General features: G+C 35.5%; 1 protein-coding gene across 4 annotated transcripts in view; it reads left to right on the forward strand.

The window, feature by feature from the left end:
* The first annotated feature begins 635 nt into the window (after window positions 1-635).
* The window catches only part of LOC118039095 (uncharacterized), a 39,442-nt gene continuing 26,944 nt past the window's right edge, over window positions 636-13,133 (forward strand). For 2 of the 4 annotated variants that reach the window (XM_035045690.2, XM_035045691.2), the window contains exons 1-21: window positions 638-891; window positions 986-1,089; window positions 1,736-1,870; window positions 1,960-2,010; window positions 4,508-4,602; window positions 4,677-4,794; window positions 5,194-5,295; window positions 5,396-5,584; window positions 5,671-5,831; window positions 6,394-6,564; window positions 7,277-7,369; window positions 7,478-7,802; window positions 7,902-8,006; window positions 8,082-8,177; window positions 8,882-8,949; window positions 10,251-10,371; window positions 10,446-10,652; window positions 10,758-10,961; window positions 11,095-11,204; window positions 12,297-12,393; window positions 12,505-12,603. In XM_035045690.2, the coding sequence (XP_034901581.1) occupies window positions 795-891; window positions 986-1,089; window positions 1,736-1,870; window positions 1,960-2,010; window positions 4,508-4,602; window positions 4,677-4,794; window positions 5,194-5,295; window positions 5,396-5,584; window positions 5,671-5,831; window positions 6,394-6,564; window positions 7,277-7,369; window positions 7,478-7,802; window positions 7,902-8,006; window positions 8,082-8,177; window positions 8,882-8,949; window positions 10,251-10,371; window positions 10,446-10,652; window positions 10,758-10,961; window positions 11,095-11,204; window positions 12,297-12,393; window positions 12,505-12,603 (2,748 nt within the window). In that variant the 5' untranslated portion in view covers window positions 638-794. Of the gene's footprint in view, window positions 892-985; window positions 1,090-1,735; window positions 1,871-1,959; window positions 2,011-4,507; window positions 4,603-4,676; window positions 4,795-5,193; window positions 5,296-5,395; window positions 5,585-5,670; window positions 5,832-6,208; window positions 6,296-6,393; window positions 6,565-7,276; window positions 7,370-7,477; window positions 7,803-7,901; window positions 8,007-8,081; window positions 8,178-8,881; window positions 8,950-10,250; window positions 10,372-10,445; window positions 10,653-10,757; window positions 10,962-11,094; window positions 11,205-12,296; window positions 12,394-12,504; window positions 12,604-13,133 lie in introns of those variants that run through there. The other 2 variants (XM_035045692.2, XM_073405039.1) reach the window with 2 other exon arrangements.

Below are 13,133 nucleotides of genomic sequence, written 5' to 3' on the forward strand. Positions count from 1 at the left end.
TAAAAAAGAAAAAAACCCCGAGTCAACAAGGCTCACCTACCAAGCTCGCGATTCAAGTCATGAGATTAATATAATTATATAGAAAATAAACTAAAATAATTTATGAAGTCAAATTTTCAATAATCAAAATGTTGAGGGATTAAAATAAAAAAATATTAATATTTTTAAAATCAAAGCTTGTGGCAGAGAGAATATGTTTATTTCTATGTTAAAAAACATATATTTTTTAAAGATTTTTTAATATTTTTTTGATTCAAATTAATATTTTTAATTAATTTGAAGTGCGATTGTTAAAATTAAAAAATATTACTTTAATATATTTTAAAGTAAAATATACTAAAATAATCATTATTACAAACTCAAAATTTTATCTGCTTATATTTAAAAATGTGTTTTATTTAAAAATAAAATTAATATTTTTTTTCGTGTTTATAATAATTTTGATTAGTTATATTAAAAATTATAAAAATTAAAAATAAATTATTTTAATATATTTTTAAATAAAAAATATTTTTAAAAGTCAGCACCATAATAACAAAAACAGTGGAACAGTACCCTTGCTTACGTGGCCCTTCCAAACTCCAAAGTCACCTAGCGTTTTCTACTACCGACGAAACGAAACTATCTCCAAAAAAAAAAAAAAAATAAAAATATCCACAACCCAAAATAAATGAACACCCAATTCTTCTCTCCTCTCAAAGTTTCGAAATTCTTTCTCTCCTCTTCTTCCTCCCTTTCAATCAATCGATCGATAATGTTGCTCCAAATTGGTTGATCCTAAAAGAAATCGAAAGATGTTGGAGGATCAGGTGGCGTCTTTGTTACAGAGGTTACTAGGAAATTATGTGAGAGGATTCAACAAAGAAGCTCTCAAGATCAGCGTTTGGAAAGGTTTCCACTATTAACCTCTTAGTAATTTTGTCTCGGTTTAGAAACCTTCCTTTTTGTTTACTAGTTACCACTGCCGTGTAAAAATGTGAAACAGGCGATGTAGAGCTAACGAATATGCAACTGAAGCCTGAGGCACTCAATGCGTTGAAGTTGCCTGTGAAGGTTAAGGCTGGATTTCTTGGATCGGTCAAACTCAAGGTCGGTTTTTAAACTATGATCTCAATTTCAGCTATTTATTTGTCGAGGTGGGATGATTGGTTTACCCAACATGATTGCTTGATCACTGTGAAACAACTAGGATCCTTTCTAGACTTCCACAACTGGACAACGCGTGGCAGAAAATGTTTATAACGATTCCTCTCTGTTCCATCTATTCTCAAAAGAGAAGTGGAAAGAGTTGAGAGTTTGAAGTTACAAAATGATATCCTGTCTTAACTTCATCTATATAAGATTCTAAGAGGTTGAAAATCCCAAAGAACTTACAAGAACTAGAGATTGGATGGAAACCTTATGCAATCGAGAAGAGTGATGTATAAGCGATAATGTTGAAGTGAATTCAAGTGCGTATTTCAATGGAGAAAAAGGCAGAGAGCCCTTGTTCAAAAGCAAAAAAGAAAAAAAAGAAAGAAGAAATTTCTGTTTTTTCTGGAGGATGTTCTATCCCGCACCCTCTCTCGTTTCTTTACTTTTTACTGTAGATTAATACGGCAAATATTAAGTTAATGTCTTAAATTACTTGCTTTATTTTCCATATTTTCTGTTCACCTTAGCAAGCCTACTATGCATGCATTCTGCATATTAGTCCATGGAAAAGAGATGCATGAGTGACACTTTTCGATTTCAGGTTCCATGGAGCAGGCTAGGCCAAGATCCGGTTTTAGTTTACTTGGATCGCATATTTTTATTGGCTGAACCTGCAACTCAAGTTGACGGGCTTACTGAGGATGTGGTTCAAGAAGCAAAGAAAAGCCGAGTTCGGGTAGGACATGGTGAACCCAAGTGGATTTTGTTTGCTCTATGGAATGTTTTTCTTATTATGAACTGACTTGTCTGTTCTTTTGGGCTTAGGAAATGGAAATGAAGCTTTTGGAGAAGGCGCAACAGTTGACGTCAGAAATGGTATGGTAGCTCTTTTGCAGTGAAATTTCAGACATTAGAATTGTCTATTATTCCATTATAACTACTACTGTGAGTGTTAGGGCTTACATTATAGGATTTCTGCAATTCTTTTGATTTCAAACCATACGAGATGTTGCTTCACACTTTTGCCTAGAAGAGTCTCAAGTACACCATTGTAACTGGGCAACGTTTTCCAATTGGGATGACTTGGCAGTTGCGGTGGACTAGTATTCCTGTTCCTGTTCCTTTTGTTTGTTTGTTAATGAATAAATCTCTCTCTCTCTCTCGCTTTCTTTTGTATGGCTCAGATGTTTCATATTTTCTAAAAAACATGATTTTATATGGGGTTCTGGTATTATATCAATGAGACTGATATTTGGTATAGATATATTAGACATGTTACCTTGTGTCATCTATGAAAATCCCGCCCCATAAACTGATTGCTCCTATGGACCATCTATTTTCTTCCTTGCTATTCCTAGGTCATGTAGTTCCTCTGTAGTTCTGAACTAATTCTGGAATCATCTTGTGGAGAACATTAAAGATGAATAGATGGATTTTTCAGGCTTAGCATGTTAAGTGGGAGATAGTACCAGAATTTTGTGGTGGCATGATATTTGGCTTGGTGAGTTACTATTTTCCATGTGTTTTTGACAGCATGATAAGATGAGACCCAGGCAACTCACATGAAATGGGGGGTGATAGTCGGCATTGAAATACAAATTCTGTTTGAAGTTTGCAAGATTTGGAATCATAGTTAGTGAAGGCCTTTGTAATTATCTGTATGGATCTTAAGTAAATGGCCAGGGAGATTTTGAGGCTAAATCCCTTTTACTTTGGGAAAACAGCTGATGAATATAGGAGTATGTTTTCTTTATTCCTCTAAGAAATGAAACTATCAGCCCTTCTTATAAATCCTCTCCAACTTAATCGTAAATCATGTATGGATATAGGCAAAACCAAATGCATGCTGTTAATAACACCATAATCATAAATCATGTATGAATATAGGCACAACCAAATGAATGCTATTAATAACACCGTCAACTTAATTTTCCATGCAAGAAAATAATGTTTTAGAGGATGATCCACCTTCTAATTTGCTTTGTGGAGTCTTAATGCCCTTTTCTTCTTCTTCTTCTTCTTTTCTGAACTCACCAGGATACCCTCCATATTTTTTTTCGTGACTTTAATTCATCCAGATATCATTAGCAGCTATTCATTTTTAGGTTTAGATGTTGGCTTTAAGTTTTTGGGTGCCTTTTCTTCTGGATATCTAGCGTTTTAGGATTACAATGCCTTTTCTCTGGGTACATTTTAATAATAAAGATACATTCCTGATGTAAGCTGTGAAGCTTCATATTGAAATGTGAGCAGCAACCTTGTGTTTTTGGTAGGTAATAATTGTGGATTGTTTTTTTTTTTTTTTGAGCAAACTGCTTGAGATGCCTCTGTAAGATGCACCAGTACTTTTGGGTTCAAAATTAACTATTAAATTGTGTAAGCTGGAAAGGAAGATTAAGAACTTTGCAAGTTTTATGTGGGTAGAGAGGATAAGCACTAATTTCATGTTCTTCTTCTTGTATAAATTACTAATTGCTTTCCTACTAGTTGTGAGCATATTATAACTGATTAGTAACATTCTTCAACAATGCCATGCTTATGGTCAAAATTTGATTGAAAGAGAGAGTATGTGGATGTGCCTTGATTTTCTCAACATCTTGTGGTTTAGCATAAGTCCCCTGAGATCCTTGTTCTCTTTTCTGTCAATAATCAACTCTGCTTATTCACAGAATTCGTTCTTCATTACTTAAGAAGATCCTGGCTTGTACTTGATTAAAAAAAAAAAGAAGATTCTGGCTTGTATTGTTTCTTGTTCTTTCCTTCTCAGACACTTCTCTTTTATACCTTATTTTGCTTTGTGATCGTTCCCCTTCGTGGTTTCTTAAACTGCATTAGTACTTGGAAGAAAAATGCAAGGGAAAAATGTTTTCCTCTGGTCTGGTGCTAAGATCACCTGGTGGTTGCCTACACTGTATCCTATTTTTTGTAGTTATTGTCTATCTGACATGATATTTCTGAGGTAAGTGTGTGTCCATGTGAACTGATATGTTGATGCGTGTCTTTCTTCTGAACCTATGTTAATTGTTCACGAATATGTTCTTTTCTGCTGTCTTAAAAATTAAAAAATAATGAAGAAAAAAAATTTCATGTTGCCTTCTGCTTCTTTATCATTCTCTAACTGAATATTATACCAGCCTTGCTGGCTGTGTTCTTGGAACTAGTTTTGTAATTCATGCACTGTTACTATTAAATAAACAATCTGCTTCTGAAAATTGGCTGATTATAATTGTTGGAACTCCTTTGTTTCCTTTTAAAAAGTTTATTACTTTAAATTGTCTGATATTTTTTGGTAGTTTCACTCTTGGAAATCCTATACCCTGAATCTGGTTATAATCTAATGTGCCCTCAACATTTATTTTCCTTGTATATGAAGAATACATCATGGCTTGGATCTCTGATCAACACGATAATTGGGAACCTGAAGCTTTCAATTTCAAATATCCATATCAGATATGAGGATCTTGAGAGGTATAGTTCTCTTCCGAGTGTTCATTTTTCTAGTTATCAATTAATTTCAATCGAAACTTTCTTCTATTTTGTAGCAATCCCGAGCACCCGTTCGCAGCTGGGGTAACCTTGGGCAAACTCTCTGCTGTGACAGTTGATGATAATGGGATGGAAACCTTTGTTTCTGGGGGTGCACTAGACCGTATTCAGAAGGTTCTAATTTTCATGCCATATATAGATAGATACAGATACATTGATAGATTCCCGATTAGTGGTGAAGCTGTAGAACAATTTTTAGTGGTTTAATTTTAAACGCATCAAAGTATTTAGTTTGCTCCTCATAACAGTGCACTGGATTCGAGCATACTCTTGGAGACAGTTTTAGAAGGAAAAATGTGGCTTAATATGGTCTTGATACTTTGAAAGGCTAATTGATCTTTCCATTCATGTGAGATTCCTTACACTAGCACAGAGGAAGGCTGGTTAAGCAAACAATGAACAAGAAAGGATTTTTATTAATTTATAATTTTTCCTGGGTAGTTTTCAGGTTTATGATTCTGTCATTCTTCCTTTATTTTGCAATTCATGTTTCTATTCTTCATTGCCTTGCAGTCTGTTAAACTTGATCAACTTGCAATTTATCTGGATTCTGATATATCACCATGGAATATTGACAAGTCATGGGAGGACTTGCTACCTTCAGAGTGGCTTCAGGTGCTGTCCTGTTAGTCATCTTTGATATAGTAATCAGCATCATCTATTTGGTCTTGTTTTTTCATTGATCTTATGAAAACTTTACCCTGGTGAGCTTTAGGTTTTTAGGTTTGGTACAAAGGATGGAAAACCAGCAGATCTTATGATGGTAAAGCACTCGTACATTCTGCAACCAGTGACGGGGGACGCAACTTACTCAAAGCTGCAGCGAAAAGAATCTGCTAATAGTGACCAACCTTTACAGAAGGCTGTGGTGAACTTGAATGATGTGACATTGAGTTTGTCAAAGGTACTCCCTGGTATCAAGTCCATCTTGATTTCTTTTGAGATATAGGTTCAGTTGCTTGCCACTAAGTCTTATCTTTGTGTTTGCAGGATGGTTACAGAGATATTTTAAAATTAGCTGATAATTTTGCAGCCTTTAACCAACGCTTAAAATTTGCTCATTATCGTCCGCTTTTGCCAGTGAAATCTAATCCAAGGTCCTGGTGGAGATATGCTTACAAAGCTGTTTCTGACCAGATCAAGAAAGCAAGGTATTTTAGTAACTACTTTATTTTCTATGTAAGTTGCTAACAAGCAAAAACCAGAAAGTTCTCCCAGAATTAGGTAATTATGCATTCAAGTATTAATCACCTTAGAACATAGCTGGTTTAATTATGGTCTTAGAAAACTCAGCCCTAGCATAATGTGTGCTTCCCATTTGTGTATTACTACTATTGCTTTCTCTATTTCACTCACCTTATGTTAGTCTTGAGTAATGTTCACTTTAACTTTCCCTTACAGATGTAGTCTAGGTATTAAATTGGTCCTCTACTCCATCCAAACTAACACCTCATCCTATTCCTGGCATCAACATGGTTGTATGCAAATTGAACTCTTGGTTTTGTTTGTTCTGATCTTTGGCAAATAGCATGTACCACAAGATGCCATCTTGAACATGACTGGTCAGTTTGTCCATGGCTTGCACAAAAAGATACAGTGATGGAAAAACCTTGGTGTAAGCCAAAACTTAATTGGGAATTCATTGATATCATTGGTGTAACATTGCATGTGTTTTTATCATTGCTTTTGCTAAGGATATAATCTTTCTGGCAGTGGGAAATTATCCTGGGAGCAAGTACTGAGATATGCAGGCTTACGCAAGAGATACATCTCTCTATATGCTTCTCTGCTTAAATCTGATCCCAGTCATGAAATTGTTGATGACAATGAAGAAATCGAGGAACTTGATCGTGAACTTGATATTGAACTCATTTTGCAGTGGAGGTATGAGAATTATGGTGTTATATGACAGTTACCCTTTAGCTGTGCTTTCTAAGCAAAATAAGTTTTGGTTTTTATTGAGAACTGGCTTAATATCATCCTTGTATGTTGTTGCTGCGTTTTTATTCTGTTTTTTCATTTTCCATATTAAATTACATATACTTCCATCAAAGCAAGCGCTTTTCCTTCCCTTTCAAATCATTCTCATCCTAAGGTATCTGGTCTAATACCTCTAGCATGAGTACTATGTCATCTAACAGAACCAGAACTCGAACCCGTTCTGATTATTTTAACTTTTATGATTGGAGTTTCTAGTTGCATGCAAGTACAGATGTATCCATAATGTTTGAATTCCAATGGTTGCTTTCAGGTTCACAAGGCTACATTGTCTTTTCTATTATGAGAGCATGACTTATTTTGTGCAGCTTTAGTAAGTGTCAAGTGAATTTTATACTCAATGTCTTGTGACAGGAGAGAAGATTGTATAAAAAATGAGATAGAAATACAAGTATACATTCTTATTTGCAAATATTTCTATGCAGCTTCTCTCTTCCATTCCTTGTCCATACATGGTAGCTGCATGGATACATACATGCACGACCTTACAGCTTTATAGTTGCTTATAATCATACTAAAAATATTTTTACAATCTGTGGTATACTCCTGGGTGCTGATCTAGCAAGCTCTCACCTTGAATTATTTTGATGTTGTGCAGGATGTTGGCTCACAAATATGTGAAGCAGTCGATGGAGTCAGATCGTTACTCAAGGAAACAGAAACCCAAGACATCATGGTGGTCATTTGGGTGGTAAACTGTTTTTGAGAATAGATCTCATGATATTTGTTTCCATTTTTTGTATGTGGCAACACCATACATCTAATGCTATCTGTCTGCAATCTGCATATACATTTTCAGGAACAATAAATCTGACAAAGATGAGAGTGAACAATTTCATTTCAGCGAGGAGGACTGGGAACAATTAAACAAATTGATAGGTTATAGGGAAGGCGAAAATGAGCAGTCTGTGATGATTAATGAGAAGGCAGATACTCTTAATATGTCTTTGGAAGTGCACATGAAACATAATGCTTCAAAGCTTGTTGATGGGGCCCAGGAATATATTGCTGAATTATCATGTGAGGATCTTGATTGCTCCATAAAGCTTTATCCAGAGACAAAAGTTTTTGACTTGAAATTGGGGTCATATCAATTATCATCGCCAAATGGTCTCCTTGCTGAGGTTGGATTTTATCTTTATGCGATTGAAGCTAGAATCCTCACTTTTGTTCCTTGGCATGAGTAGGACTATATTTGTTTTTTGTTGTATTCCTCCATGCAGAGTGCAACTGCTTCTGGTTCTCTAATTGGTGTCTTCTACTACAAGCCTTTTGATGCCAAGGTGGATTGGAGCATGACTGTGAAAGCTGCTCCATGCTACATGACTGTATGCTGCTATTCTCTAATTCCCTAAGATTATCCTTAAGGCTTGTGCTTGTTTACTGATTTTTTTTTTTTCCAGTATCTGAAGGATTCCATTGATGGGATTATCAATTTTTTTGAAAGTAGTAATGCTGTCAGTCAGACTATTGCATTAGAAACAGCAGCTGCTGTGCAGGTACCTTCTATTTATGCATGTTCTTTGACTTTTGTTTGAAAAGATAGCTTTAAGTGTTTGCCAAGTTTATTAGAATACTATAACGTGAGATAATCATGGTCAGTTATTGATTGGGAAGGTGCATAAACTGGCTGATAGTTGGAAGTGGTAAATTTAGCTGATTCTCTTGGGAGTAAGCAGTGCAAGAAATTCAAGAAAGAACTTCAATTGCTTAGAAGGTTCAGATTATAAATTAAAGAAGCACGCATGCTTTACAAGATGTAATGTGATTTATTGCATGATTGTTCTCATAGAGTGGGACATATGGTGACCTGGATGATATTGCATCACCATGCACTTGATTAAATAAATTCAGCACCATGTGCTCCTAGTTTTGTGTACTTGTCTTATCTGGCACAATAAAACTTTCCAAATAGAATCAATAATTAAAGATGAATTTTACCATTGTGTTCATTCACTGCACCACCACCTTTGTCACTTTTGCATCTGTCATAGCTGCAGTTGGAGTTTGTAGCTATCATGTATTCTGCTTTCCCTATTATGGCTTCACATAATTCTTGTGATTAGAGGTACTGGCCATTTTAGTACCAGGGAGGTCAACATCCATTTCACAACAGAGTTGTCTAAAGCTCAAAAGTCGATGATAGTAAAATTACATATAAACAAGAAAATCACATAATTCTTTCCTTTCCTTCGATAACTAGATGACATTTGATGGGGTTAAGCGCAGTGCTCAACAGCAAGTGAACAGGGCGTTGAAGGATCATGCGAGGTTCGATACTCTTCATTTCCTAAGTTTTTATAGTTGCCTTGCTCACCACTTTGAGCAAAGCATTATATTTAGCTGTGAAACATGTGATGTTATCTTGCATGCTATATGTGTCATGTGTCAAATATCTCCACCCGTGGTTGGTTTTTTATAACTGGCTAGATAAATAATTGTCCCTCCGCTTTGCTTCTCAAGTTGCCTGTTACACAATTGATGGATGTTCAGTAGCTTCTCATTGTAATAACGTGGTGAAGCTGTATAGAACATATATATCGCCATGAGAAGCTGATGGATTATTTTGGAGAGTTCTATCTGTACTGACTATCGACAATTATATCTACAATTATTAAGAGGGTGTTTGGTATCATTGTGTTTTCTTTTTTCAGAAGGAAAACTCACAGCACGTTTGACATCAGTTTTCTTTTCTAAACTTGACTCAAGGAGCAAAACACTGATCCTGTTTAGGATAAAGTGGTTTTTTACTTTTTTTTTTTAATGTATCCCCCTCCAATCTGTCTCCTTTGCTGACCCAAGTCTAAAAATTATCAAAATTCTATATCCATCCACAAAGTCACACCACCACAGATCCACCACCACCACCATTGCCACATCAAAGGCCACTTCCATACCTGCAAAACGGCCAGCACCACCAACAGCTGATCATTGAAACTAAAATCCCCCATTAAAAACTCATCTCCTTAATAAAATCTTTCGGAAGCTACCCACCCACCCTAGCACCACCATATTGTAAACCCTGTGCCCTTGAAATAGCAGGCTGCTTCTAATCTAAAAGATAAAGTTTTTTTTTCTTGGTCTTTTCTTTTCTTTTCTGTTCTTTTTTAAGTTAAAAGGAGATGGTGTTGTTGTTCCCCAGCGTTATTGATTGTGGTGTCAGATTGAGAAAGGATGCTGTGGTTTGTTCAACAAGTAGAATATTGTTAGGGAGGCTATGGTAGGGATGGGTTCTCATCTTGGCAAGTTGTGGGTGGTTTAAGTCACAAGTGCGTCAATACAATTTGAAATTAGGGGTGGAACTAGAATTTTACATGGAGATATGAGAGAATATAAGAGTAAGCTTGAAAGAAAAACCAAGAGGGGGCCATATAGAAAATAAGTCACTTCCAGAGGCATGCTAAACACCTTAAATGAAATAAACTTTAAATCTAAGGGTGAAATTAGGCTTCTCTGAACTATAGCGTAGGCCTGCTCTAATTTTACTTGCACACTGCTAGATACCTAGAGTGTAATGTTTCAATCATATTTAACTGATACAAAGATGACATCTATCATTTAAATGATGACAGGTTTCTGTTGGACCTGGATATTGCTGCTCCAAAGATTACAATTCCTACTGAGTTTTACCCCGACAACATCCATTCAACAAAACTTTTGCTAGACTTGGGAAATTTGGTCATTCGCTCAGAGGTGAACTCACAAACTTAACCTTAACTTTTTGGATGACCAGCTAAACTTTACATGGAGTTGCCCCATGTTTGCAGGATGACTATGAAAGGAGATTATCCGAGGACCAGAATATGTATTTGCAGTTTGATTTGGTTTTAAGTGATGTTTGTGCTTTTTTGGTTGATGGTGACTACCGCTGGAGCCAAACAGCATCACAAGGTTCTGCTAGTTCTGTCCGCTCAGAAGGTGTTAGTTTCTTGCCTGTTATTGATAGGTGTGGGGTAATCTTAACACTCCAACAGGTAAAAAATCTGCACATTTCACCTTAAATTGGACATCCTATGTGTATGCATGAGAAAGAGATTCCATGGAACTTCAAATTGGAACTAATAACTTTTGGTATCTAGATTCGATTAGAGAACCCATCATATCCTTCTACAAGACTTTCTGTACGGGTGCCATCATTAGGGTTCCACTTTTCTCCTGCTCGGTATCATCGATTGATGCGAGTGGCAAAGATCTTTCAGGAGGAAGGTAGTGAGAATTCTGATCTGCTTCGTCCTTGGAATCAATCAGACTTTGAGGGGTGGTTGTCTCTTCTTATTCGAAAGGTTTTTCTCTCTCCCACTTCATGGTTTTGTCTCATGGATATGCGGGGCCTCTTATTATATATGCATGCATGCATTCATGCATGCATACATACATAGAGAGAGAGAGAGTTAGTTTTCTTTTCTTTTGTGACAGGGCATGGGAAATAGGGAAGCTGTATGGCAGCGGCGATATATTTGCTTAGTTGGTCCGTTTCTGTATGTACTAGAAAACCTGGACTCAAAATCTTACAAGCACTATCTCAGGTTCGAACACCATTCATGTCCATTTATGCTTATAATTTCTTAAGACCAATATTTACCCATTTGTTTTCTGAGATAAAGTGTTTCTGTTTTGGCATAATCATGGTACTTCGTCGTTGTTTGTGTTATTTTGGAGTGATGCCTCTTTTTTTTTCATAGTTTTATTAATATGAACTTTTTATGCTGAAAGATTTATTTCTCTTCAGTTGCTGCTCAAGAGTAAAAAGCATTTATTCTATTAGAAAACTGATATGGAAAAATGAACGTTGGTATGAGTATGAAGTTGAATGAAATATGTGCTTGATCATTTTGGCAACAGTGCAGGATAGTACGGTTGTAAGAAATTGTATCAATGTGAAATCACATAGGCAAATTGTGTGCTTGGATGTAGATATTTTTATTTTTAGTAATAGAGGTACTGGCAATTTTAGTTGATCAAATTATCCTGGATTCTTCAAACTTCTAGTCCAAAGGCAGCAGAGTACTTGAATCAAAATTCTGATGCATGGGCTATCTTTTGGCTCAAATTTAGAGCAATTTAGGGTATCTCGATGTTGAAAACTAGCATAAACCCAAATTGCACATTGAGAAAGTGTATATAGCTGCTCTTTGTTTTCCTTGTTTCTTGAGAGGAAAAAAGTGGTGCAACTGTGAAATTCAATGCTAGGATGTTATATAATTTGATAATAATCGTCAAAGAACTATCCCAAACCAAAAGCTTAAGATGTTAGGTGAAGGCTCCAAGAAAAAAATTAACTACCATAATTTCTCAAGTGAAAGCCATTTGAGTTAGAAACTTGCCTGTCCACACTATTTTTGTTGATTTATTTTATTTTGAAGAGAATGAGGGTGATAACATCTAAATCCAAAATCATAAGCTGTTAGATGAAGCCAAGGAATGATTTTATATTAACTCACTAACAATAATGATGAATAGAAAATAAGTATTATGTGGCACACAACTTTAGTTTGGGATATATGTGATTGTTTCTTCTTAAGAGGAAAAAAGTATTACAAGGTTATTATTTATTTTTAAAGTTATTTATTTGGAATGTGTTCTCTCTTTATTAATTTTAGATATTTTGACTGTTGTAGCTTACGAGGAAAACAGGTATATCATCTTCCAGCAGAGTTGCTTGGTGGTGTGGAGCATGTCTTGACTATTTGTGATGCTGCACGCCCCCTGAGCAAGGTTGTTGTTATGTCTTCGTAATTTAATGACCTTACAATTAATCTGCATTACCTCTTTGTGCCCGGAAGTAATTCTTGATAACATTTTATTCTTGTCATCACTTGTCTGTAGGTTGTGGAAGATGTGAATGCACTGATATTACGATGTGATTCTGATGATTCACAGAGAAATTGGCAAAGTCGCTTGCAGGGGGCTATATATTCTGCTTCAGTAAATCCTTAATTTAGCTCAATCCATCACATTTGATCTTGTCCTTTTCTTTTTCTGTCTTAAAAAATTTATATCTAAGAATTACTTTGACCTTAAAACTTTGCATACTCAATATTCTTTAGCGGTGGGATGATCAGAAGGCTGGGCAGTTTATGGGTTTTTGCTGAATCCTACTGCCCCTCTTTTTTTTTTTTTTTGGGGTGGGGGGGTTGGAGAGAAGATTAATTGATTTTTGTTTTGTTAAAGAATTATGATTCTTAAATTGTTAAGAAGTGATTGGTTTTTAATTTTGGTAAAGGTAGTTGATTTTCTATTCCATGCTGCTCTTCCCTTAACAAGCACCCACATGGTTTAAGTTATTTCTGCTGATATTTAGATTCATGTAAAAAACTAGCAGATTATTAATGATTGCAAAAATATTTTTAGCAAAAAGAAATCATGTGTCAAACCAAATCATTTTTATTTTAAGAAAATGATACAAAGAACATTGATTTATTTCACATGTCTAAACTGGACAAGTTCCAGTTTAG

Source organism: Populus alba, chromosome 1 (assembly GCF_005239225.2).
Source record: "Populus alba chromosome 1, ASM523922v2, whole genome shotgun sequence".
In the NCBI taxonomy this organism is placed as follows: Eukaryota; Viridiplantae; Streptophyta; class Magnoliopsida; order Malpighiales; family Salicaceae; genus Populus; species Populus alba.